The sequence below is a fragment of the Chelmon rostratus genome, chromosome 12, assembly GCF_017976325.1.
Source record: "Chelmon rostratus isolate fCheRos1 chromosome 12, fCheRos1.pri, whole genome shotgun sequence".
Classification (NCBI taxonomy): domain Eukaryota; kingdom Metazoa; phylum Chordata; class Actinopteri; order Chaetodontiformes; family Chaetodontidae; genus Chelmon; species Chelmon rostratus.
The window spans coordinates 20219713-20246319 of NC_055669.1; the positions used below are offsets into that span (position 1 = coordinate 20219713).

The window sequence follows — 26607 nt, forward strand, 5'->3', positions numbered from 1 at the left end:
AACCTTTTCCAGACTGATAGATTTCAGTCACTTTTTTTTCTAATTTCTTCTTGAATTTCTTTGGATCGTGGCATGATGCGTTTGTTCTTGAGATTTTGTAGCCTACTTCACTTTGTCTAACAGATTCATTCGATTCATTTAAGTGATTTCTTGATTCAACAAAGGTGGTGGCAATCAGGTTTGGGTGTGACCTGTGAAATTGAACTCAGCTTTCCCAAAACTGTGGTTAGTCAAGGGGGGGGGGGGGGGAATTACTTTTTCACATAGGGTGAGATAGGTTTTTATTTTTTCCCCCCTTGGTAAACAAAATCTTCATTTAGAAACTGCATTTTATATATTCTTGGGTTGTCTCTGTGTGATATTAAAATTGGTTTGATGAACTGAAACCATTGCGAGTGATAAATGTGCAAAAAACACAGAAATCAGGAAGGGGGCAAATACTTTTTCACAGCACTGTACATATATGTGTGTGTGTATATATATGTATATATATGTGTGTGTGTGTGTGTGTGTATATATGTATATATATGTAATATTTTTACACTCACTACGCTATTAACATACTGTATAATAGAGGAAGTACTGGCACAGTGATGCAGTAAACCAGTGAACTAAACAATGAGATCAACAAGGAAAGAGAGAAGCTATCTTCTTCTGTTGCAGTAACGCTGATGCAGTCATGCAGGTTTTGTAGAAAATGTGTTTCTATTACTCAAAATAGGGTAATGACAAAGGTGTAATTGAGAGTCTGTACATAAACTCATATTTGTGTTGTATTGGCATCAGGAAATGCTCAAACGAGCCTGCCCTCTAGATTATGTGCAATTCTGTGAATTTCCATTTGCTCTCAGCAGAACCATCTTTCACTGAGGCGATCTGGTGACATGGGAAAATCTGAGTGAGTACATTCATTCTGCAGCAACACACACACACACACACACACAAATGTATGAAAGCAAATGCATGCACTTGTACATTTACTAAACATACACCGTCACACACGTTGTGCTCCAGAGCTCTCACACACACACTGTCCCTGTGTGAAACTCCCACCCTGCACACACACTGCTCTCCACCCCTGTGTACACCATGTCTAATGGCTCCATTCACATTACTGTACAATACCCTGAGAGCGCTCAAAGAAAGGCGAGAGACCACTTCCCATTCATCTTTATGGGGGCCATACACTCACAACACAATAATGTTCGCTCAGAGATGGGCTGAGAAGAAAGACCCTCGCTGATACACATGTTCCAATGGGATTTCAGTGTGAGAAACATACCCCTGACAGAGTGAGGTGACCTAATGCTAACTGCAGCACTTATCCTATGGCCCAATGCTAGCTGACAGCTATGTCTAATTGGCTAAACCGCCTGGGTTTGTTTGTGGGGCTCTGAAGGGTCTTGAGGCTGCACTCGGAGACAAAGGACAGATTGAGATGCCTGCACTGATAGGGCTCTCTCCAGAACTGCAGCCCCTGCCCCCTTTAAATCAGTCGGGGGGGAAGGCGTGAGGGATGGATAGAGTGATTTGCTCCTCTTTTATTTTGCAGGCGTAAGGGTCTGCTTCAATGCGGGGCCATACACTAAAACAGCAGTGAGCTCATTGGGGGGGGTGACTCACTCCCACCTACTCTCCACTTTATCACTGGCTCCACAATGGAGGCGAAGATGGGGGGGTGACAGGAGGCTTGTTCTCCCCACCTTTCAGCCTCCTGGACGGGAGAGCGGCTCTATAGCCGTGCTAAGTGGTCTGCTCCGTCTCAAAGGGGCCTGGCTGCAGTCTCCTGGGAGCAGACCTGGAAGACTGATGCACCTGTCTGGACAACCGAGAGCCGGTCTGACAAAAGGGCTGAACTCCTCGTCCTGGGAATGTGCAACACTGTGCAAATAGTGACTGGGGCAAAGGGGAAAAACAGCATTCTGAGACAAAACAAAGGCTAACTTATGTGTCTCACCTCTCCATACTGGTTGAACATGCGTATGATCTGGTCCGTGACGTTGAAAACGTTCCTCCAGTCGAAGCGGGGCATGCCCGCCTCCCTCCACCCATCTGGACCGTTGTACAGGAAGTTGAGAATGTCCTTGGTGGTGAAGTTCGTGTCTCGCAGACTGTCGTCCATGAAGCTCGTCACTGTCGGGTTCCTCAGGGTGTCCTGCAGTGATTCAGACACAAGTATGGTTGATGTGCGTCATACGAACACATTACATAAGCAAGCATTTGGTTGGCTGACAAGTGGATTAAGGAATATGAAAACTATGCGCTGTGCGGCAAACTTTGGGGTTCAAGTTTCTCAAATTGAATGTATTTTAATGCAGCTTTGAGAGGAGGTTCAAACTGAATGCTAGTTGTGTTGAAGCTGCCAAACTTTCCACCCTGATTGGATGAATCACCACAAATGGGAAGAGCGACCAGCTTGCATCAAGTTTGTCACCCAAATCTGACTTAAATCCATCTCACTGATTGGCTTCCACACCTCTGCTGCCTATTGCTTCTGACGCAAGCACTTCTTTTGAATTAGAGCACAAACCTCCATTCGCTTTCTGATGCTTACTGATGGTGGCACTTCTGTTGGATATGCACATATAGTGCATTAGAATTCAGTGTTTGAGCAGCAAAATTATGCTCAGGCAGCACTGCGTGTGTGTGTGTGTGTGTGTGTGTGTGTGTGTGTGTGTGTGTGTGCGCAGTGTTCACACCCTGATCATGTTCATCTGGACGCTCTCCTGGAAGAAAGCCCAGAGCTGAGGTCCCAGCTCCTCCCAGGCCTTGGCCATGTTCTGCAGCCTCTCTAACTCCTCAAATGTGGTGTTGGCCTGCGACACACACGTAAGCATGATATCAAGTCAATGCATGCTGATGTGAAGCTCACAGAGGGACATTCATATTGACAGACTCTGATTCTCTTTTACTCGTTTATGAACAGTGTCAGACAGTTAGCAGCAGTGCCCCCCCTCCCCGATCCATCCGCCCTGCTTTGCTTCGGTGGTCAGCTCATTCCTAAGGAGGGTGGGGGCTTCGGGCGCATATAAACAGATACTGAGAGTGGCGAAAGAAATGGAGAAGGAGAGGAAAACGTGAGCGGAGAGGCAGGGGGAGAGGTGAGGGGTCGGGCTGGAGGTGGCCTCCCTTACACTCTTTAATATCTTGCGGACGGCAGGGGAGTCGGGGGTGTACAGGATCTTTCCCATCAGCAGGGGCTTGACTGAATTCCACACAATTTTTGTAACAGGGTTGGACTCCAGGGTTTGCATCAGGGCGTTGCAGAAGGGAGCTGAGAGTGAAAGAATCACACAAACAGGGAGATTAGAAGGAGAACAGACTCGAGATCGACTCTTCAAAACACACAGAGCACTTGGTTATATCCTCCTGATCTGCGATCAATTAACTTATTAGCAGTCGTTCATGTTAATCTTTCATCTTGCAACATTTCAGTTTAGTTTCTAAACAAAACAATAAAAACTTAATAGACTGATTTGATATAAAGAAGGGTTTGAGCTGGTCAGACTATGAAACCTAAACGAGCTCATGAAGGTGTTTCCTACGAAGACAAAGCAGACTGTATCTATGGTATGCATGTGTTAGTATGTAGTACATAGACTATAGAACTGGGACTTTCACAGTCCAGCAGTTCTTCACTTACTGGTGGAGTCGTCATAGACGTAGTTGTGGCTCTTGGTGCCGTTGACCCCCAGAAACACCTTGTAGTTGTTGTCCTCATACCAGTTGAAGGACAGGACCCGGGAGCCACCTCCCTCGGGGTATCCACAGAAGAGGCTCGACACGCTGGCCATGAGCTGGGTGAATGAGGAGGGACCCCCGGCTTGAAACAGAGAGGACGCCGCCTTCAGGAGCTCCTGAGAGCTCTCCCGCTCCATCAGCTGTAGGAGTCATACAGAGGGCCGGTTTAAAAGGGATGCTCCCAGTGGTCCACGGTACAGGACAGTGAACCCTGCTTCTGCCTCCTTCACCTGTCCAGTGTGTGTCACTGATTTACGTGGAGCATTTTGAATTTTCAGTTTTAAAACATGGGAAGAACTAAGACAGAAAGCATTAGCCTGCTAGCATGCTAACCCTATGCATACAGGTGCTTTGAGCTTAATGCTAATGTCGGCATGCTAACATGCTCATAACAATGATACCACACTGATGTTCAGCATGTACAGTGTCTACCATGTTCATCAACGGGATGCAAAAATGTGCTAATTAGCATTAAAGACAAACCACAATGGTGGTGGTGCTTCCAAAAGCTGCTGAGATATTTCAGTCCGACAGAGCGGTGGTCTCATACAAGTGGTGGTCTGACTGACAGGCCGACACGCAGATCACATGGTCAAAAACAGCCACTTCAAATGCCTAACTCTTGAGATCAAGTAGACGTTATTTTACAGTTAGAAATGGTTAATAACGTGTGATAAATTGTAACCAGCGGGGGTCACGTGACCCTCAGAGGTACCCAGACTCGCCCCGACTTTCCTGACATTTGACTCATGTCTGGTCATTATGTTGCCGATCAGAGCCGAATCTCACTCCACCTTCAACAGGACGAGGGAACGTTCAGTATTGCTATAAAGCGTAAATAATTAGCTTTGAGCTATTTGACCTTTTGCCAGATAATTATTCACAAGCTGGAGATATTTATGTCCCTCTTATTCATTCATACTGTGTGAACTGCGCAACATAAACCATCACTGGAAAACAATAGTTTGAAAGATAAGCAAACAGGCTTCACATGACGAGGACAGTCGCAGGGCGGACTAAATATCCTCCTATTGATAGAGCAAAAATAGCTTCATCCAAGTGTATTTCTCCGCGGCGTGGATCACTTCCTTTCTAAAAAATGGGGAGCAGGCTGCCGGTAATAAGAGTTTGAGTGGATACTAACACAGAAGAATAATGAATGAAATCAAGCTAAAATGCCCTCAAATGGGATAAACTACAGTTTCAGATCTTCAGATGAGCTCATAAGGGATCAGGTTTTAGGTGGAGTTGAGTTCTTCCAGGAATATTTCTTTATGAGCCTTCATCTTTATGAGCAGAGCTCCACAATCCTCTTAAATGTAGATATGTTGCAACACTGATAATCAAACTGGTTTCAGATTGAAAATGACTCATTGCTTTTGCATGCCCCTCTCTCCCCCCCACCCACTCGCAGCAGCATGATTCGTGTGAACATACACACACACAACGACACACCCCTGATTTATTTCACTCCCTTTTCCTCCTTTTTCTTATTTATCAATTCACACAATCTCACACTCCAAACTGAGAGGAAGGAGAGGTGGGTAATGAGAGCATTTGGCTCGACTTTCTGTCACCACGGTGATACGAAGGTCCCACCTACAGGATGTGTCACCTAAAAGGAATGTCTCCCTCGGCCCCTCGGCCTCCCCCCGGCCGCCCTCCGTCTCCCACACCCTGGCTAAGGTGCTGATGGGACACACCCCCAGGGACACACGGCGAACATGCCAAAACACACAATACAACCCCCGTCATTCTGTCTGTGCTCTGTGTCTGTGTGTGTGCTGATAATATACGAGATGATATCACTGAACTGATTAATATGCAGATTATTTTCTCTAATATCTGGTCTGTAACATGTCGGAAAATAGTCAAATATGTCAACCATCATTTCCTGAAGACAGAGGTGGTGTCTTCAAGTTGCACATTAATCTATTATCACAACAGTTGCAGATTATTTTAGTGTAGATCAACAAACCGATTGCTCCAGAAAAACCACTTAATGGTCCTCGCGGTGAGACTCCAGGTCAAAATCACCTTCAAACATTAACCTTTAAAGTGGAAATATGACCATTTACAAATGCATAAAGAAACTCCCTCTGCTGATTAAGTTCATGTGATTTGATTGAAAGCTCCAGAAAAGTGACTAAAGAGACCACCAGAAGAGAACATTCTATTGTCTATTCTATTCATCTACTCTATTTATTCTATTGTATTGTGTTTAATTATGATTTTTATTCCATGAGGATAACATCAATAAGGCAATAGAGAAACATGCACAACCATACATGTGCATGCCATGTGACCACAGTCTGCATGTGCATGAACACACACACACACACACACACACACACACACACACACACACACACACACACACACAATAATGCACATACACACATACACGAGCAGCACTTGTAAAGCACACATGCAGGCTGTAGCACACACATGTACAACCCCCAGTGTCGAGTCCATCACTCAGCCTCCTCCTCTGTGAGCGACCCCAAACAGGGAGCAGCGGAAGAGGCGAGTTTCCTGCAGGACTAAAAATACTGGTTGCCTCTGATCGTGCAGAAGCGAAGAGGAGGAGAAGGGAGGAGAGGAGCAAGGAGTGGAGAGGGAGAGGACGGACTCACAAGTTGGAGTTTCTCCGACACCGCCTTAAGAACCCGGCCCCAGAAGTGCAGGTCAATCCCTTCGGAGCTGCTGTCCATAACCTGAGGCATCTGTGGGGAGACACAGTCACAAGATGCATCAGTCAGCAGAACAACAGTGGCTTCAAAGTGAGATGAATACAGATAAAATGAGACTAAACACAGTCTGCCCTTTGTTCTTCTGTATGACGGGACCAGAACTGCTCTTTTGAGATCATGTCCCGTGACACCCTTTGACAAATAAACACATTCATAGCAAGAAACCAGTTACAGCAGCCCTGAAGTGCTGCAAACAGAGTACTTCCAAGAAATGGCTTTTTTTTATTGGCTCTGCATTCATGGTGGAACTGAACCTCCATCAAATTTGATTGTACAATACGTAAACCAGCTGACATTATTCCCCTAAACCTTCTTCTGCATCTTACTGAGAAAGCATTAGCAGTAGGTGTCAGAAAAGGTCCAGGTCAGGGCAGAGTGCTGAGGGCCACGGAAAAGCCGAACACACACATATGATATCCTTCCTCTCGCATTCCTCGCACTTGCATTTCAATGAACGAAGGAAGGAGGGAGGCGGCGCGGGGGAAAGAGAGAAAGCGAGGGGTTAGGAAGGAAGAAGGGAGTCAGGAGCGTGATGACGAGAGGAAAGTTGGTACAAGGCAGAGGTCACTGTGGTAATGGGCTTTGAACTTAACAGAGCTAATGGGTTAAAGGCAGAGATCCCCGCTAAGATGCTAAAGCACTACTAGTGCAAAGTAAACACTGCTTATATGCAAGAAACTGTCATATTTGTCTGATTTTCACTGAACCACGACCTCAGAGTGCTGTGAAGTCATTTTGTCCGCATTCTACGAGGGCGCATTTGGGCCATTGCAGGTCAAAAAAGTCAGGATATAGACTGACTTTCTCTAAGCACCATTACCTCTAACCAACTTCCTGTGTCTATGAAAAGAATTCCACGTTGAAGTTGGATTTAGCAAGAAGGAAATAGTCCTGATTTTAGCCCAGGATCACCATAGTAACGTAAGGATCTGGACTTTGAAGAGAGCTACAGAGGCCCTAACTTGCTGTACATATTGCTTATTAAATATTTTTAATTCCATTATTAAATATTGTGCTTGCTTGCCGGTGGTTGGTGGGATCCTACACAAACATTCAAATATCTGCCCAAATTAGAACAGCTCCAAATGGGCGGGGCTCCACTGGAAAAAGGTGATGTCACATACTGCTGTGCACCAATCAGAGTTCAGCAACATTCAAATGCGAGTCTGATGACAGGTGGAAGGTTGTCAGTCAAAAATCTAACCAAACCAAACCTGCAATTAATGATTAAGCTGGTTATTTAATCATGGATCTAATGTTATAAAGAGACACTTTTAGGAGTTTAAAATTTGATTTCAAATTAACTTTTATCAGTTATTGAAGTAAAGTTCTGTCTTGGAGAACTACTGTTAAAGTGTAATCATCCTTTTAATATTTTCTTAGTTAATGAAGTTAATTTTTGCATTCTTACAATATAATATATTTTATATGATATTTAATATTATATAGCTCCAGCCCCACAGGTATAAATAATGATTATATATTTACTGCAATCAAAGAAAGGGAAGAAACAACATGCAGGAAAGCGAAATCATAGCAAGAAAATAATCTCAAGAGGGTTTTGTTAGAGATACTAAATATGCTAAAATATTCCAGATAAGAAAACAAAATGAGAACCGATTAAATAACTTTATAGTCAAGCGAATGCTGTCACGCGCGACACTGTGACCCCGTCATTCTCTTTACAGGCTTTCTAGCAGCCAGGTGTGCTGGCAGGTATGTTGATTGAACTCTTTAGCACATGTTGGTATTTATACACGATGCAGCTTCACATCTTCTAGAATACCTCACAGGTTGTAGGCGGAGTCCAGCTAAGCCCATTAGAGAAGCAGGCCAAGAGGGATAATACCACGCCAACTGCCTGAGCCAATCACCTGACTCACTCAGGCTCAACACACATATAGAGGAAACTGCAGGGTGTCAAGGGGAAAAAGTTTAAATATAGTACAGTTTGTTGATGCAGCTGCTTTCCTTTAATGCTACTTAGATTTTCTTTATTATTCTGTAAAATATGCTGAGATAGCTCCACTTCTGAGGGGGAGAATATCCCACAAATATATACAAATGAATGACAAATAAAATGGCTTTTTCTCTCATTAAAACGATGATCTGTGACTCATGGCTGTTCTGCCTCCTACATGTGTCTTGCTTTCTGTAAACACATGAGAAAACATTTTGAAACAGAGCTCCCAGTTTATCCTGAGAGCCAATCTGAAGCAGCAACTGAGTAAAGCGGTCTGACAGAGTCACCTGTAAGGTAGAATGAGCCACTAGGCCTCACATACAGTCCCGGCATCACCACCAGCTCTACGTGGAACAATGAGTCGTCATCAGTTCACAACAAAAAAAGAGCAAAAAGCAGCACAGACGTCTCTGCAGTCACAAGGAATGATAGCTGGAGCTGTTATGGCTAACCTGCAGAGACTGTATCACAGTCTCAACGTGGCTAATGCAGCTAATTTGCTGTTGTGAAAAGGTCCAGCAGAGTATTTCCAGACCAGGTGGGTAAAACAGGGTGAAGGTGAAGGTGAGTGGGGCATACCTTCCCCTCCATCAGCCACTTCTGCTAAGTGCGCTGCTGTATTTGCAGCTGTTAAAGGCTCAAAGCCAACAGAATTAACAGGCTGGCTTAAATTACATGCATGGATTCATACTCATACTACATATTTAACCGTCCATCTGCATCCTCTCCGCATATATTTCACAGTATTTCACAGTGTCATTAAATATATGAATGAATGTGTGTCCTTAAAGGATTAGTCTGGTCATATTTCACATGTTTCTCATAGTCAACAAATCCCATTAAAATGCCTTACACACCGTCCCACTGTCAGAAATAATCGCTAAAGCACCAAATGTGTATTAATTTGCCACTTAAAGTCCTCTAGAAATGCACAGTTTACTCCTGTTAAAATCACCTTTGCTGAAAACTACAGTGCCCAGCTGTTTTAGGAAATTGTGAAATCAGAAATATAGAATAACCATCTTTATCCTTAAAAATGCTGTGATGGAAATAAACGAGTGTGGAAAATGAGTCCCTGCTGGCTGGAAGTCTGGCACAACGTTAAAGTTTAATAACCTTTGAACATCAGTGGAATAGCTGCCACACCACCATCTCTGTGACATAAGTGAATTCACTGTAAACAAATGAGGCAACAGGTCTGGCCGTCACTGCCAGGACAGGAAGAGGGACATCATTTTTTTAACAAACGCAGCCTAATGAGCAACGTGCCAACAGGAGAAAAAACAAAACAAATTTCCAAAATAACAGTGTCAGCGTTCAAACAGGGAGGAAAGAATGGACATGAGGCCCAACATCCACTTTTAACAGCAAGAAATGACGGTCATCATAATAATAATATGATAACGGGATAATAAAGGAACGTCTGAATATAAAATGAATTCATGATGTGCCGCTTTGAAACAACTCACCAGTTTGAAGATTTTGAAGAAGTCCAGATTCGCATAGAGGATGTCCTCTATCTTCTGAAGCCTCTGCTGGCTCAGGGCACACATGGCGTTGCGGACCCCGTGGAGGCCCATGCGGCTGGGGAAGATGATGAAGCGCTCCAGCAGCGCCTGGCTGCAGGCTATGTCTTTGAGCTGCAGGTCTGGGATGCCAAAAGCAAACTGGAGAACATGAAAAAGAGAGACAAATATCATCACAATGGCCGCCATTTATTTTAAACCACAATATGCAGGATCTTCAACACTGATAAACTATTATCAGTCGAGGCTGCAGCTTTTTCCAGCTCATCCCTCCAAACTGCACCTGCTCCAGTCGTATTCTTGCATTGACGAGCTGGTACACGATGGAGTCCGAGAGGGCGGCGTCTCGCAGCAGGAAGGCCGTGAGGACCTCGTCATCCTTCAGAATATCTTCGATTTTCAGCCCACGGCCTAGAAAAAAAACAAAGAGCAGATGTAGTGAAAGGTTAGACTGAGCGACGAGCACTGAGCTGCACACAGGAAATGATTCACGGTGAGATTGGCAGGGATTTGATGTTTCAGGGAAACTCCAGCGAGCAAAAGGATGTGTGTTTATGTGCATTTTCCTGCCAACACGTTGAGTTAACTTCTAATGAAGCAATAACTTTTTATGCTCGCCTTCAGGCTCAGTCGCTGTGTAGCTGTCATATGCAGCTTTAACAATAATAAAAGTTTATATATCCACCGGTTGGAAATGCTACATCTGACATCTGTGACGATGGTGAAAGACAGCGTCACCAAACTAATCATCAGACTGGTAAATGAAAACGAAACGCTGGAGGTCAGACTCTCTAAATGAAAGAGAAAGTGAGGAGGAGCTCTGACAACAGAAAGAGGATGTGCACACAACAACAAGCCAAAAAGGATCATTGTTGTGAAAGATCGGTGCGTGGCTACTGTTTCCTGTCAGGTTAAGATAAGAGTTTATTTTAAACTTTGCCCAACTTTTGTTTAACGGCTTCGGCTGGAAAGATAAAATCAAACATCGCTGACTTTCAACAGTCGTTTTCTCCAATGGTTAGAGAGCAGAGAACAAAAGGCTTTTATTAACCGTTTCACACTCGAGAGGCGTGCCACCGTCTCAGCCACTTCTCTCATTTGCCCTTTACCTGACAGCGCCGATGGGCTGCTGCGTAACGTGTCCATGAAGTTTGAGAAGGATGAAATGTCCTGCCAGAGACGGCCGAGCTGCTGGACCTCCGTCTCATTGAGCAGAAGCTCCTGGACATCAACGTAGAACCGCGCCAATCTAGAACAAGCCAAAAAAAACACACTGAATTACTCTAATTTATTAGCTATTCTACATTATATAGAATGTTAAAATAAAGATGAGTAAATGTTAGTGAACAATTGAAGAAATGACAGCTTTAAGAGGTTTCTGCTGCAGCGGAAGTTTACAAGGTTTGAGAGTGCTGTGATCAGGCCTACACTGAGTTGTTATAGTTGGAGACGACGCCTGGGGACTCTCCTCTGGTTGGGTATCTGAAGCAGGGGTTGTTGGCGTTGCAGAAGATGCCCTGGATCCAGGGCAGAATCCCTGCTGAAGGCATGGCCTTGTTGGGGAAATGACCTGAAGAGACAAACAAGATTTATCTGTATGAAAAGAGTCTTTTCCAGTAACACTTTATATTAAGGTACACATACTCTAACTACCACAATAAGGCATTAATAAGTGCTTCATCACGACTAATAAAAAGCTAACATGCTACTAATATGCATGCTAACAAGCACGTAGTTAATGGTCCAAATGTGCACTTCAATATAAGTTTTTCCTACATTCATGTTGCTGGTACAGTGGATTGGCCTTCCTCAGCCACACCAGACCAATGAATAACAACACTGGCCAGATGATCTCAACCAGGAAGCGGACCTGGACAGAAACAAGCACAGTTATATACACTGGATCCAGCCCAACACACCTGGAACAAGCCCGACCAGCCTGAAGACTCCCCAGGTGTGGGAAGCTGTAGGTTGTGGTGTCGCTGCATTGGCTGGTTTTACGTCTAACCTCATTCACTTTAATGAGAATACCTTCTGTCTCTTGCGGAGAGTCCAGTTCTTCCACAGCAGCAGGCGGATTTGGGAGCCTGTCTTCATTGCTCCGCAGCTTTACCCCTGGAAGGGGTCATCAGACTGTGACAAACCTGCAGACACACAACTCTGCGTCAGCGATGACACTCAGAGACTAGCTGGCAGAAAGACAGAGGACTGCAGGTCTGAGGTCTGAGACCACTTGTGTTAGATTGAATTTGATTAGTGATATATTTTACTCCGCATGGTCCACCATTGTTTTCTCTTTCTTTTTCTTTCATGGTCTCCAAAAAAGACCAAAAAAATATAATCAGGCTTCTACGTATCAAATACTGCTGATCCAGTCCACTGATCTATGGAAAACTATCAGCACAGACATGCAGACATTTAATATTTGTCTTGGAACACATCGACTTTGCCTTGGCTCTGGTTTTGACCTGACATTGACTCAAACTCCACTGTACCTGGCCTTAGTGTGTACTTAGATTTGTTTAAGGTGGTCTTGACTACAACGCAGGGACGGACCACCCTGCTAAGTGCTCCCGAGCAAAACACTACCAGCTTTAAGGTTTACTGTGCAGTCATGTCTGCAAAAAGAGGGAATTTCCTTACAGGAAAATACAAGGTGGCTATGGAGATGATTAAAACGTACAGACAAAAAGAGCATAAAAGCAGCAATGCCACAATTAGAAATATGCAAGTAAAAGTCCTGCATTCAAAATCTAGTAAAAGTACAAAAGTAAAAGTGTAGAATGGCCCATTTCAGAGTAATATACGCATTTAAGTACTGGATTATAATGATTGCAGCATTAATGTGTTGATTAATTTTGCAGCCGGTAAAGGTGGGGCTCATTTAATTACTTAACATACTGCTGGGTATCTTAATCTATAATTATACATGAATTTATAAGATAACACTTAATCCCACGCTGGGGAAATAAATTGTTACATGCAGTAAGCAATAAAGAGATCAGAGGATTAAAATAGTCGATAAAAAAGGTGTACAGAAAAACAGAACAGCTACATATATGTACATTATATACAGGATTCTGAGAATACAGCTGCCACAAGAGTATAAAAAAATAGATGTTGCCTTCAATTGATATTATCAGTTGATATTTAAATTATATTAATAATTTAAATCTGCAAACTAGTAAATAAAGCTGTCAAATAAATGTAGTGGAGTAAAAAGCTCAGCAATTCCCTCCAAAATATAGTTCAGAGGCAGCAGAAAATGCAACTAATCAGGTAAAGTACTAGTACCTCAAAATTGTACACAAATACAGTACTTGAGTTAATGTACTTAGTTACATTCCACTACTGTCCAAGACATACACAACAACATGAGTTAGCGTCTGTACGCACGTGAGACTGGTTTGATTAATCTGAACCTTCTGTCTCTATCATAAAGACAAAACCAGACCTGATCAGTGAAAAAGAATTCCAATCACACATGCAGGTTAGGTGCAGATGACCTCAGAGAATGTCGAACACAAAGAGTAATTTGTTCTGAGCGACATGTCCAATAGATTACAGCGGACTGGCAGACTGAGGATGCGGGGACATAAACACCTGTCTAGAAGAACAACAGGACAAAAGGCTGTGAGCCTAAAGCGGGAGAGCAGAGGCTGTCATCGAGTCTGACTTCTCTGAAATCACCTTATTACTCAAACAGTAATTACACGTGACAGGACTTCCTTTCTGTAGCAATTTTGTGGCGAGCGTGCCTCATCATCAAACAACTGTTGCACGTTTATGGAGCTGATAAAGCCTTAACAGTATAAACAGCTTTAAAAAGCATCTAGCAGGATCTCTGCTTTAACATTAAGAGATGTTAGAATCTCTTAATTTAGGACAAATTAAAACAGTAATTAGCAACCATACGCCTACAGCACACCCTCTTCTGTCAACCATACAGTTAAATGTGATCCTTACCTCTTATGGAAGGATATAAAAGTCGTACGACATCTAGAGAGACGGCCTCGCAGACAAGCTAAAGTAACCAAGGTAGAAGAGCTCTGCACGGCTCCTCGCTGTCCACTCTCTCTCCTCCTGCTGCCTGCAGGTCAGCAGCACTCCTAATCTGATTGCTCTAATCTCCCGGCTCAACACGGGCAGGCAGAAAAAAGACAACAGTCATCCATTTTGAGGCAGAATTAGGGGGATATGTGCTGGGGAAGGAGGGATACTGGTGGAGGGAAGAGGTCCTGTGGTAGAGGAGGGGGAGACAAAATGTTTGCAAAAAGTATCCATGAGGGAGATTTAACCTGCACAGTTAGTGTCACTCTGCAAGAAACCTTTCATCTTACCACCCACAAAATCAGAGTTTTGACTGTGTTACACTGAAGCTTACCAGACTTGTTTGTTGCTGCTTTTGTGTCGCACGCGTCTGAAATGACTCACTCCTCTGAGTGGCTCGTTGAGGTGGAGCAGGTGACGGGGGTAATTAGGCTGGGAGAATGTGAAGCCTTGACGGCAGCACATTAAAACCACTTTGACCTGCTGTGAACTATGCGCACAGCAGACACAGCTTACCCTAAAACTGCGTTAAATTCATGGCTTAACGCTGCACACGTCTGGGCATCCTGGTGGCTCAGGTAGCTTATCTGATTCTCTGATTTGACAAATACAGCAAACTGTGACAACAAATTTGACTGCATCCATGGTTAAAACACATCATAGGATGCTATGTCACAGGTAGTATAAATAACACACATATGTCTACAGGGCTACAGAAAAACATCTCCAAATGTTTCAGATATAACCCTGGTTCTCTGAGGCACTGAGCAGACATTGAAACAGAGCTGAATAATAATGCTTATTGGCAACTGTTTTGATTCATTTCTCACAAAAGAACAAAAGAAACTCCAAACATTCTCCGTTGTTCAGATTCTTAAACATGAGAATATTCATCTTTTCTTTGGATAGTAGGATTGCAAATTCATTATCTTTGTGATTTAAGACGTCAGATTAGGTTTTAGGATTTTTCACCTTTTTCTGTCATTTTATACACTAAAAAAATCATCAGATAATGAAAAAAATCAGTTGCAATCTGATACAATTCTTTAAGTTGTTCAATACAGTGTAAAAACTGATTGCATACATTTTAAATGCACAATCGGCTGCAACTTAAAAAGGACACAGGGATTTGCTGGATTGCATGATTAAAACACTTAAAATAAACACACATCTACAGGGCATCAAAAGAAACCTTACTCCCCTTGAGGCACTGAACTGAGGCAAGATCTGATATCTGATATGTTGTTGTTGGTGTTGTTCCTATATCATAATTAATTTGCTCCAGGACCATTATTGCAACTGAGCATCCGAGAAAAAATATACGCAGATGGGAGAAGTTTCTAACACGTGGTTAACGTTGTGAAAGGGTGTAGCCACGATCTTTTCCTAAAACTACTACTTGTTTTGATGCTGTGACACAAAACTGTAAATAAACACGAAACTGAAAATAATAAGTGAACCAAGTCTAAAAATAATCAGTCATCAATAAAACAGTAAGTTCCACACAGGACACGAATCCTCTGTGTTTCCTGTGTGGACAACACCAACACAGAAATATCAGACAGACCCTGAACAGAGATCTAAAAAATAAACTCAATTAGAACAGAAGTGACAGTTGAAACTACATTTTTAATTTGCAGCAAGTACTGTTGCATGTCATTTTTCTTTTGCATAGTCACAATAATGCGATGAGACAAAATTACCGTGACAAACATGCAGTATGTATGAATGGATATAAAAATCGTAAACAGATACATAAGGTTTACATACTGAGAAAAGATGTACCAATCACAGGCTACAATGAACAAATGCAAAAGGTAAAAATGTTTAACTCTTTAAAATTGAAAACCTCATGTTAAAAATACTTTCATCTGTTGCACAGAACACAAAATTAAGCAAATTTTAACATTAAAGGAAACATTAGAATTTGAACCTGCATTAAGTGCATTCTGCGATTACAATAAAATATAATTTCGTAACAAATCAAACACAAACTTATTGTTCAAGTCAAACACAGAAAGCGATAGGTTTACAAATTTTTCTGACAGATGTCAGTTTGTGGTTGGCAAATAATATTTGACATAAAAATTGACAATTCGTGTTTTTGTTGTTTAAAAAAGTGGCACTAACATTCAATGTTGGCATCACACTTGGAGCATTTGCTTGCTTTGAATGCTTGGGAGACCTTTTGACTTGAACATGTAAAATACAATATATTAGTACTTATAACACTTTCATGGTTTATTTTCACAGGCCGTTATTTTCTCCCACTTGTATGACAAAAATGTTTTCCCCAGTTTACACTATGGCACAGATACATTAATATTTACATTTTTTGGCATCAGACAAAATGAGCCTCTCTGTGTTCGAGCTCCTGCAGCCGCCGAGGTCGCAGTCTTTGGTAGACGGGTTTAGTCTCACTGGGGCTGAGGTCTTCAGGGCTGCTCGGGGGAGGGGACTGTGGGGGTGAAAGGGGAGCGGAGGTCGAGACCCCAGGGTCAATGGCGCTGTCAGTGGAGTCCTGTGTCTGGAGCCGTGTCTGTGGGGGGCTTGTAAGGGCAGGGGACGGCGTGACTACCTCGGTAGGCTTGGTGGAGGCGAGCGATGAGGTGGTGGTGGTGGTGGTGATGGTGGTAACAGTAGTAGTCCAGTTCGGAAGCGTCCTAGCTCTGCTGTTAATGGAGGCAGGGGGTTTATAGAAAGTTCCAGGGGGAGGCTGCAGAGTTCTTGGCGCCCTGAGCATTAGTGGAAGGTTTGGTGAGCTTCTGAACTCACTGACTGAATTATCTGTGCCATTTTCCCTTTTAGAACTCCAGACAGACTTGACTGGCACTGTGTGGGGGTTGTTGGAGAATATGGTGCTCACACTGCTTGTGGCAGGGACCGCAGAGGCAGTGGTTACTGCTGGGCTAACGGTGATGGGCATCGTTGCCTTTACAGGCTGTACTCCACAGCCGGCAGATGGCAGGTTGGCCACAATCATAGCAGTCCTGGGTGTAACATCATAGTGCTTGTACTTCCTGTCCCACGTTCTCCTCTGCATTGTCTGTGTGTCAATAAAAGGAGTGATGTAGTAGGTGCTAACCCTGGACGAGCCACTTTGACGAGCCTTTTCTGTCTCTGGCATCTCCTGTATAGTTTCAGAGACGGGGTCCGGCTCAGCGGAGCTTGTATCAACATTAGCAGCGTTCCGGTTATTCCTCTCGCTGACGTGGGCGGGGGCCGGCAGGCGTTCCAGCGGCATGCTGATCGGCCGAGACACATGTCTGGTGCGCTGGGTGCGTAGTTGGACCTTTGGTGCCACGGTGGTGGTGGAGGTGATGGTGGTGCTGGGACGGCCAAACACTAACGCTGACCTCTGGACTTCGGCTCCGCTAGATGTCTGGATCCCGTTGAGCCTGTCCAGGGCCGAGGCTTCTGTTCTGTCAGTTCCTGGCTGGACCTCCTGAACCTCATCCAGGATGTGTGGGGACGGGATTACTGATGAGAATCTCTTGTACACTTTGGCACTCTGCAGGAACATAACAAACAATTATCTTATTATCTGTACAGCACAAATCAATTAGTGCTGCTTTAAGAATGTAATAAAACATTATTATACAGCTTAATAATGACATACATTGCATAATTTATAGATATATTGATATAAACAGTCTTTTTTCACACATTCTTCTTCATTGTCAAAACCTGGCGCCTACGTTACCCACAATGCACCACCAGTTAGGTATGCTATACGAGTAGCAGCTAAGATGAGCTGCTGGCTGCAAAGATGTGGGGAACCTCACTTCTTTCCAACTCCATACCCTGACATTTTCTGTCCACGTCCAAACTTCTAGTCTTCAGCACCAACTTACTGCCTCAAATTACCTTTCATGCAGCTCCCTCTGGACCCGGCTTTCTACAACTTGCTTCACATATGCAGATGTGCTCCCCAAGAGCCGTAAACAGATTTTGATGTCTTTAAGTTCCCCTTTAAAAACTGTGCATTCAACTGCGACCTTTGACAAGAACTGATTATCTCTCATTGCTCTTAAGATTCTTTCATAAATGAATTAATAGTCAAACAAAAATTACATCCACTATAACACAAAAAGTGTCAAATTCAATTTTTCCACCGACAGCAAGCCTAGTCCAGTCCAGTCACACCCTTCAATCCCTCCTCACCTCTTTGATGTCCGTCAGGGAGGTGGAGTGTCTGCTGAGCCGCTGCACCTTCTCTTGGGGGGTGAGTCTGGGGGACGCCTGGCCAGCTGTGGCGATGTCGGTGCCAGGCAGAAGCGATACGTCAAAGACCGTTTGGAAGTGACGCACCAGCATCTCCACCATCAGGGCCTGGTAGGGGTAGTCTACCAGGGAGGACAGGGACACCTCAGCGTCTGCCTGCCGTGGCTTGACCAGCGTGGGGCCAAAGATGATGCCCAGGTTACTCGCAGTCATCTTATTCTCCTCTGCCTGCTCAGTCACTCTGTTGTAGTAAACAGTAATAATAAGTTTAATTTATAAAAGTCACACCTTCAGCATTGTAGAGTATTTGATCTGGGTTCTGAGAAACTGTACATTGACTCAGAATTAGATATAGACTGCGATTCCCCAGACCAATATTGGTTCCATTATAACATTTTAAAATTGGCTAATAAGTATTTCCCCTGGCAAGATGTGAGTAAAGGTTTCAGTCATATAGAAACACCTGCCTCAAGAAGCTGATAACAATCCAAAGCAATTTTCTGTCATGTGATAATCTAAAAGTCTCTAATCACTTTGAGAAAATGATTTAAAAAATTATAAATATATTGTTTAATTAATATATTTAAGATAAGATAAGATAAAACTTTATTAATCCCACACTGGGGAACCAGCAAGAAATACAAGAGAGACATAGAGGGATCAAAAAGATAATCAAAAAAGGGGTACAGAGTAAAAATCAACAATATATATGTACATTATATACCAGAGTATAGAAATACTATTGCCAAAAAATATATTATTGCCATTGCCACATTGAATTGCGCTTTTGCCATATTGAATTGCAACGTGAGTCGGATAAGGATAATAAATAGTGTTCTGTACGGTTACACAGTAGAAAAATATATAACACAGTAAAAAATATGTAATATTGCACAAGATATTTGCACAGCTGTAATGGATATGAGCATATGTTAACATAAATAACAGTAAATTTAAACATAATGTTATTATGTTTAATAATTATTTATTTAAATAGTTTAAAAACACCAGGACATGAGCACAGAACATTCACTTTAAAAATACTGGTGCTTGTGTCAGATTTGAAAACCAACTGGACCAGACAATGAGTAGAGCACAGTTTTATGTAATTTGTGCTACTTCCTCTGTGCTATAGGGAAGTCTCTGTTTCTCTTTGTGTCTTATGAGGAAGTTTGTGTATCAGTGTATCTGTGCACAGAGGGACAGACAGAAATCCTTACAATGGACGAGATCTGTTACCTGTTGAGGTGTGCTATAAGGAAGCGCAGAGTCCTGTAGTTGGCTGTGGGCAGCTGGCGGAGAGAGTCTCTGATCTTGAAAATGACTCGTTTAAGCTGGACGCTTGGACCGCCTTTCTCTTCCGTCTGGGGGCTCTGGGGTTTATTGGCCTCCTCCACAATCACTCTCTGGCACTCTTTGGCCAGGCCGATGAAGTCGTTGTAGTATCGGTACAGGATCATTGGCTCTGGTAACTGGACACAGAGGGGAAACTGTAAGTGTTTTGTGTTCTCAGAAGTGGACAATGTGTGAAACTTCCATTTCACTTCCACTTCTAATAAAAAGTTTGTTTAAAATAAGTACAAGTACATAAGATTACCAATCCCAAGTTTAAGCATTAAGGATTAATAGTAAAAGCATCTCAGGCCAACTGCTTTGCTAAAATGACCAATTTAATAATACATACATCAGGACAATACCTTCTGTGTTATACTATAAAATATGTTTCCTCCCAATTTTTAATTGTTCAGTAAGAATTTAAGACACACCTGTCTCAGGTAGAGTTTGAGGACATTGCTGATGTCGTGAGGCGAAAGGTCAGACAGCTCGACCAAATCCTTCCCGTTTTCAAACGCCTGACAGAGCTTCTCGACACGTGATTTGGCACCATTCACACGATAAATCCCCTGTGAGGAAGAAAGCACATACATTTAGATTTAGTCATGACATATCATATAAGACATAACCCAAACTGTGGCACTGAAGGTGAGATCATAAAATGTGTGTGGCTTGAAAGAGCACTGCAAACCAAGACAGCAAGTGATAAAAATTAACAGCTCCACCGTATGAAAGCTTACCTTGATGCTGAGGGCTCGACTTTCAATCTCAGACGTGCACTTCTTGATTATAAAAGGGATACCATCTGGGCTGTTCTTTGCTGCTTGGGCAAAATCGATACCAAACAGGTGTAATCTGCCTTGCAGCTTTTTATGGCCACACTGGATGGCAAGCGTCTCTAGACACTTCTTATGACAGGCCAGGGAGCACTGGCAAAGGAAATGAGAAAGAGACGGTTAAATAAAGAAATAAGTGGCCAACTGATTGATACATTGGTTAAACTTGTTGGTCAGATATACAGCCAAATGGCAACAAATAGTGTCTGTCTGCTACATTTAACACTTCCAATTCATCATGAAACACTTTTCCATACTTAACATTATAATTTCTACTGCAAATGAAAGAGTATGTATACTGTACCTCCTCACACTCAGCTCCATGGAAAACCACCAGACTATCACACTCTCTGCACTTAGACGGAGCTCGAAGTTTTCTCAGTTTATGGGTTTGAGCAGCTTTGGACATCTGAGCATTTCGGAAGGGACCAGGAGAGCTGGCCGTCTCTGTCACCATCTCTGCCAGACCTGAAAATCAGAGCCGCTGATCAGGGAACTTTCTCGCCAGGTGACTTCATGCTGAGTTCTTATAAGCACAGCAACAAAAACTGAACCTCTGTGAGAGCAATTAGAAAAGCCTTTATTGGCGTCACGTCACTAAATAAATGGTAGACTGAAGCAGTTTCCCGTTCCTGGTTGACAACATATTGATTCAGAGCCTGACTCAGAAAATGTGAAAAATATCCGAACAGAAAAAATGACATTTAAGATGATAATCAGGATAAAACAAACACAATAGTCATGGACACTGAATCGCCTAATGAAATAACAGAATCCTTTCAGGCATACAAAGTAAGTCAAATGGTCAAATATGCAGTTTAGCACACGATTACATGTCAACTCACAAGAATTAAGGAAAAATAGAACAGGTTGATAAGAACAGCTGCTCTGCTAGCTAAATTCTCAATGAGAAAATAAACATGTACACTGACCGGGACAGCTCAGCATAGATGCAGGAAGTGTAAGCTGAGGCCATATGCCAAAACTAACATGACCTCCATCTGTGCAGCTCCGTCGATTGTAAAAACATTTGATCTAAGCGAAATCCACCACAGAGCCAGGCCCATAAAAAAGCACTATATGAAGTGCGCAGTAGTCTCTCTCACTATTTCTCCCTCCCTTCCTTAACTTCCCTGTCACATAAATGACACACTGACTGGCTGTTAGGGCAGACACAAGCCCAAAATTGGTATACACATCAGCATGCATCTGCCCGAGTAGAGAGGGAGGCATAAAACGCAGTCATAAAGACACACACGCGCGCGCACGCACGCACGCACGCACGCACGCACGCACGCGGACATGGACACGGACATACGCCTTACCATTGTCTGAGGGTGAAGGTGGCTCTCTCTCATCCAAGTCATCAGCAGAAGACATGGTCCCAGTGGAGGGAGTTCTGGGCAGTCGTCGTTTGAAGTCACCTGCACATAAATATAAAAGTCATGAATTTGCACATAACAATGCTCATTGGCTAACTACAAATGTACAGTTTTCTCATAGACTGTCACAAGGACACTGTCCCTGTGCAACACCGGGAACAGAGGAGCTACAGTGCTCTACATGTGTACATTTAGTGCTGAATATTTCATGGCTTTGTACACTATGGCAAGCAGTTTCGGCTGCAAAGGGAAGTGCACTAAGAGATGAGTAGTGTGTGGGTATGGAGTACAATGAGGAAGTTAAACTAAAAAGATCATAATAGAGAGAAATACATCATGTGCGCTTTCATCCTTTTTTTTTAGCTTTGTAGCGATTTGGGTATCAAAATGAAGCTATTTTGTCTTCTCTGATTTTATTTTGATCACCATGCTTAAATGAAAGATGATTTGGGTGTTTTCTCAATCTGCACAAACGTTTCCTTTCCTTGTCGCAAGCGTTCCTTGAGACCTTTTTTTACATTAAAAAAAGTTTTCATGTAAAATCCTTCAACCTGGACTGGCAGTGGGGGAGTCCATGGACCTCGACTCGCTGCTTCCTCCCACGCTCTCCGAGTCACTGCACATCCCACCCTGGCTCCCCTGACTACTGGAGGCCCAGGCTCTCAGCGTGGCCTGACTCCTGAGTGCTGCAAGAAAACATACAGACCACCAGTCACACACACAGAATAACAACAAAGAAATACAGCTAAATTTCCCATTTGGTGATATTCTTAGGGTCAGTTTTAGCTATTTTCAGAGTCAAGTGGTCACACAGATATTCCAGACTTATGACTAGAACACACAACTCAAACTATTTTAATTTATTCCTGAGAAAATTTCCATGACTCAGAACACAGGGAAAGTCCCTGAAAGGCTGTATGTACAGATACAGGCAGGTCTGGAGGCTGATCTGACCCACAGACAGCTTCAGCTTTCCAACCTCCAGAAACATGTTCTTTTGGGTTCGGGGATCACCCGGTTTCTTAACACTTTACATCCATGTTAGGAAAAGAAACCATGACCTGAGGTTTACTTCAAGATGTAAAATTATATATCAACATGTGAGTAAAAGTCCTATTTTTATCCATGACTGACACAACATGTCACAACGTGCCTAAATTTATCTCTCATTTTGTAAAAGTCTGTATAAATGGGACCTTCTCTAAAGTCTGCTGGTTCGTAGTGCTTGTAAATATCCTTGTTTGACTTGTGATCATCCCTTGAGCCCCTCACATTAAAAATTGAGCGAGCACCTTGTATGTCCGTGCTGCTGTTGGACCTCCGCTCGCTGATCTTTGCAGGCCGGTGTAGGGGACTGTCCACTTCGTCTCCACTCAGCACGTCACAGGAGGTGATGGATGCCTGCGACAGGTTGCCGTGGGAGGAATGAGTGCTGCCCACTGACCTTTTGTTGAACACAAACCTGGGGAAATAAAGCCAGCATTTAAGGTTGTGTGTGGTGAACTCAGCAGTAAGAAAGATTCCTCAAAGCTCAGTTATAACGCAGTGTGTATCTCTGTGGGGAAATGACAAGATTGAGATCATCCAGCACCTCAAACATTACTTCACCAGGCAATTTTGGCTTTCATTATCTGGCATGTAATCTGTTTTGTTAACACCCACCACCAAGACTCCAAGCATTCATAACAACTTCCAGCAGAGTGCTATGAATAATCAAGCATGACACATTTCAATCTGTTATGCCAAGTTTGTATCGGGCAACCGTACTGTTGAGAGTATTCTCATGCATTATATTATTTGCTCACTGCACACCCCTTTAGGAGCTCTGCTGCATTTAACCAGTGAGTTCATTTCATTGGGAAAAACGTGCCTTTTTAGTTTCTGTAATCCTATATTTGCTAATAGATGTTGATAATAGTCATTAAGTCAATAATGCTATCTTTGACTCGTTATGAGTAACCTCAATAAATTTCCAGAAGTGCTGAAGGCGTAACTAAGGCTGGAAGAGAGAATCCGGAACAGAAACTGAAAGGAGCTCACACAGCAGACCACTGCAGCATATAATGTCACGTTAAACACAGCAGAAGCTTCATAATAATGCAAGTACAAACTCGTATCAAGGAATAAATTAAGCCACAGAGGCGTTTTTCAGTCAATGTCAACAACTCTGATTTATGATTTAGTGTACCTAATACAGCTACAACAACATCATTAAGTGTACCATTACCATAGTACTGAGAACGTTAGGTTATTCAGCATTGCTTGTTTGCTTAGTGGTAGTGAGTATGTGTGTAGGAAGCCGACTCTCACACTGCTTTAACAGTCTTAGCAGGGTCTTAGGGACAGCTCTAAACCAGAGCCAAACTCTCACGCTCACAATCTCCCCTGCTGCATTCTGCCTGCGCCACAGATATTTCCTGAGGAAGGGCAACAAATTCAACATGCATTCTGTCTCTCCTGGATTCCCTCTCTCTCACTTCCTCCCACTCTGACTCACTGTTACCTTTGCTGAAAGGAGAACTCGTCTATGAACGACTTCTAAAAAGAGGCGGGAGTGACTTTAAGATATTTTGAAACTCTCTCCTCTAAAACTGGGGTCTGTTTCACAAAGCAGGTTCAACAAACTCTGAGTGTAACCCTGAACTCTGAGTTGATCTACTCTGAGATAGGAAACTCTGAGTTTTCGATTACACAACAGCAGAATTGAGTTAGTTTGATTAACTCAGAGTAGGTTCACCTCGAGTTAAGCGCGTGCACCGCAACTTTAAAAAGACAGCATCAATGGAACCCCGATTTGAGGAGTCACCATGGCAACGGGGAAGCGGAAGGCTGCCTACTTCACGCCACTGGAAATTAGACATTTTAATGCGCTCGAATATGAACACGTTTTTAGACGGAAGTCCAACACCGCTGCAGCTGCGAAGGAGAGGGAGACGGCGTGGGAGAACATTGCTGCTCGGGTCAATGCGTGAGTATAAATGTAGTCCTTTGAAATCACAATAATATTACAGGGCAAAACTGCTTGAATGGTTGCCTATTAATTTATTTCATTTAGGTGCAATCCCGCGGGGGAGAAGCGCACTTGGCAGCAGCTTAAAATGAAATATAAAAACATGGTTGAAACAGGTAAGACCTCGGCATGATCTCATGGAGGTAGCTACCTCATTTTGATCATGTTTTACATTGTAAAGTAAATATTAAGTGGCTCCCTTTCATTGTAAAATTGGTTATATTGTGTTCATATAATGTTTTGTTTTTTGTTAACGAATGAAATAAAATTTAAAAATGAAAAGAAGTGTTCTCATCTATATCATGTTAAATAATTAAGCCTATATTTAAACTAACACAGACTTTTACTCAGCTAACATAAAGAAGGCAGATGCACGAAGAACGGGTGGTGGCCTAACACCGATAATTGTCTGGAAAAGCAAGAACATCGTGGTCTGATAACTATCTCCCGACGAATATTTAATTCTCTGCGCGGTATCGCTGCACCTTCATCCACGGGATCATGATCAAAAGACGTTAACATGCCATGTTAACGAAAAACGTCACCACCTACTGTGCCTAATGGACTTCCACTGACTGATATTTTTAATGATTTTTTTTAATAACAGACGGCAGAACTATGCCAAAATTCGTCTGCCGACTGAATAAGTGAATGAGGAAATGAATGCGGTGTGCGGTTGAAAGAGGGCGGAGACACAGAGAAACTCGAGGTTTCTTGAGTAAAACCTGGTCCCGATCAGGTTAGGTTCATAGAGTCAGTTACTGCGGTAACTGACTCAGAGTTTAACTTACCTCTGTCTGTGAAACAGGCTTGAGTTACCCCTCTTTCTCTGGTTTGACTTACCTTCCTATGTGAAACGGAAAACTCAGAGTTTCCCTCATTTCAGGGTTAACATACTCGGAGTTTTCAGTAAACCTGCTTTGTGAAACGGACCTCTGAAGATTAATCCGAAACGAAACACAAGCCTCAGCTGAGCTCATTCAACACTGACTACTTCATATTATTGCCACATGTGCAACAAGCTGCCCTGTGATGACTGTTTAAACTACAATAAACCATAATAAAAGGAGTGTAGCAAGCAGATTTCATAAGCCAATCACTGAAAACACTTGCACAAAGCCAAGGAGTTTAAGTCTGACTGTGGAGGTGTTTTGCAGAATTTAGCAAAGCCAACCTTCTCGCTCAGAGCCACGCAGTTTCAAAGTCTTCAATTTCCAGAATATTAGCATGCATCCACAGTTTTTGGTACCTGGTATTGTCAGAGGAGATGGAGTCTGAGTGCAGACGCTCTTTAGGCAGATTTTTGGGAAGTTTCCGGACGAACTCAGCATAGCATTCACCCGGTTCGTACAACTTGGAGCTCTCACTCAGAGCCTGGAAGTGGGCAGGGAGCGACACAGTCTGTGCCTGCTGCATCTGAAACCAGTTCACTGTCACCTGAGGAATGACATGAAAGATTATTTAACAACGTTGAATGAGTGAGTGACTGAGTGAATGCCTCACTGACTGAATGAATGATTAAAAGAACAGGCAAATGAACACTCGAGTGATTCCAAATATATAAAACACAAAAACACACATAGGCATATAAACATTCTTGCATGTGCTGCAGTTTCTATTCTTCCCATTTAACAAGAAGAAAATGCCAATTGAAATCAGAAAACTGTGAAATCAAATGCCTTGTTATGTCATTATACAGCATTGGTATGATTTTGTAAGCCTATAAATGCGTTCAGATGGGCTTATCAAAGCAAATTCTATCCGATCTTGAAAACTGTATGTATTAA

General features: G+C 42.9%; 2 protein-coding genes across 6 annotated transcripts in view; both read right to left on the minus strand.

Annotated features, from left to right (window-relative positions):
• LOC121614427 (retinal-specific phospholipid-transporting ATPase ABCA4-like) overlaps nt 1–12118 on the minus strand; it is a 36935-nt gene extending 24817 nt beyond the window's left edge. For both annotated transcript variants that reach the window (XM_041948279.1, XM_041948278.1), the window contains exons 1-11: nt 12015–12118; nt 11760–11853; nt 11412–11553; nt 11093–11232; nt 10267–10394; nt 9927–10124; nt 6378–6467; nt 3644–3881; nt 3135–3274; nt 2700–2816; nt 1958–2155 (exon numbers count right to left, since the gene is read on the minus strand). In XM_041948279.1, coding sequence (XP_041804213.1) covers nt 1958–2155; nt 2700–2816; nt 3135–3274; nt 3644–3881; nt 6378–6467; nt 9927–10124; nt 10267–10394; nt 11093–11232; nt 11412–11553; nt 11760–11853; nt 12015–12080 — 1551 coding nt within the window. In that variant the 5' untranslated portion in view covers nt 12081–12118. The remainder of the gene's footprint in view (nt 1–1957; nt 2156–2699; nt 2817–3134; nt 3275–3643; nt 3882–6377; nt 6468–9926; nt 10125–10266; nt 10395–11092; nt 11233–11411; nt 11554–11759; nt 11854–12014) is intronic.
• Nucleotides 12119–15648: 3530 nt separating this feature from the next.
• LOC121615170 (rho GTPase-activating protein 29-like) overlaps nt 15649–26607 on the minus strand; it is a 33555-nt gene continuing 22596 nt past the window's right edge. For all 4 annotated transcript variants that reach the window (XM_041949404.1, XM_041949406.1, XM_041949405.1 and 1 more), the window contains 10 exons: nt 26070–26257; nt 23103–23272; nt 22362–22496; nt 21754–21852; nt 20733–20896; nt 20333–20521; nt 20024–20161; nt 19497–19729; nt 18198–18498; nt 15649–17544 (listed from right to left, as the gene is read on the minus strand). In XM_041949404.1, coding sequence (XP_041805338.1) covers nt 16375–17544; nt 18198–18498; nt 19497–19729; nt 20024–20161; nt 20333–20521; nt 20733–20896; nt 21754–21852; nt 22362–22496; nt 23103–23272; nt 26070–26257 — 2787 coding nt within the window. In that variant the 3' untranslated portion in view covers nt 15649–16374. The remainder of the gene's footprint in view (nt 17545–18197; nt 18499–19496; nt 19730–20023; nt 20162–20332; nt 20522–20732; nt 20897–21753; nt 21853–22361; nt 22497–23102; nt 23273–26069; nt 26258–26607) is intronic.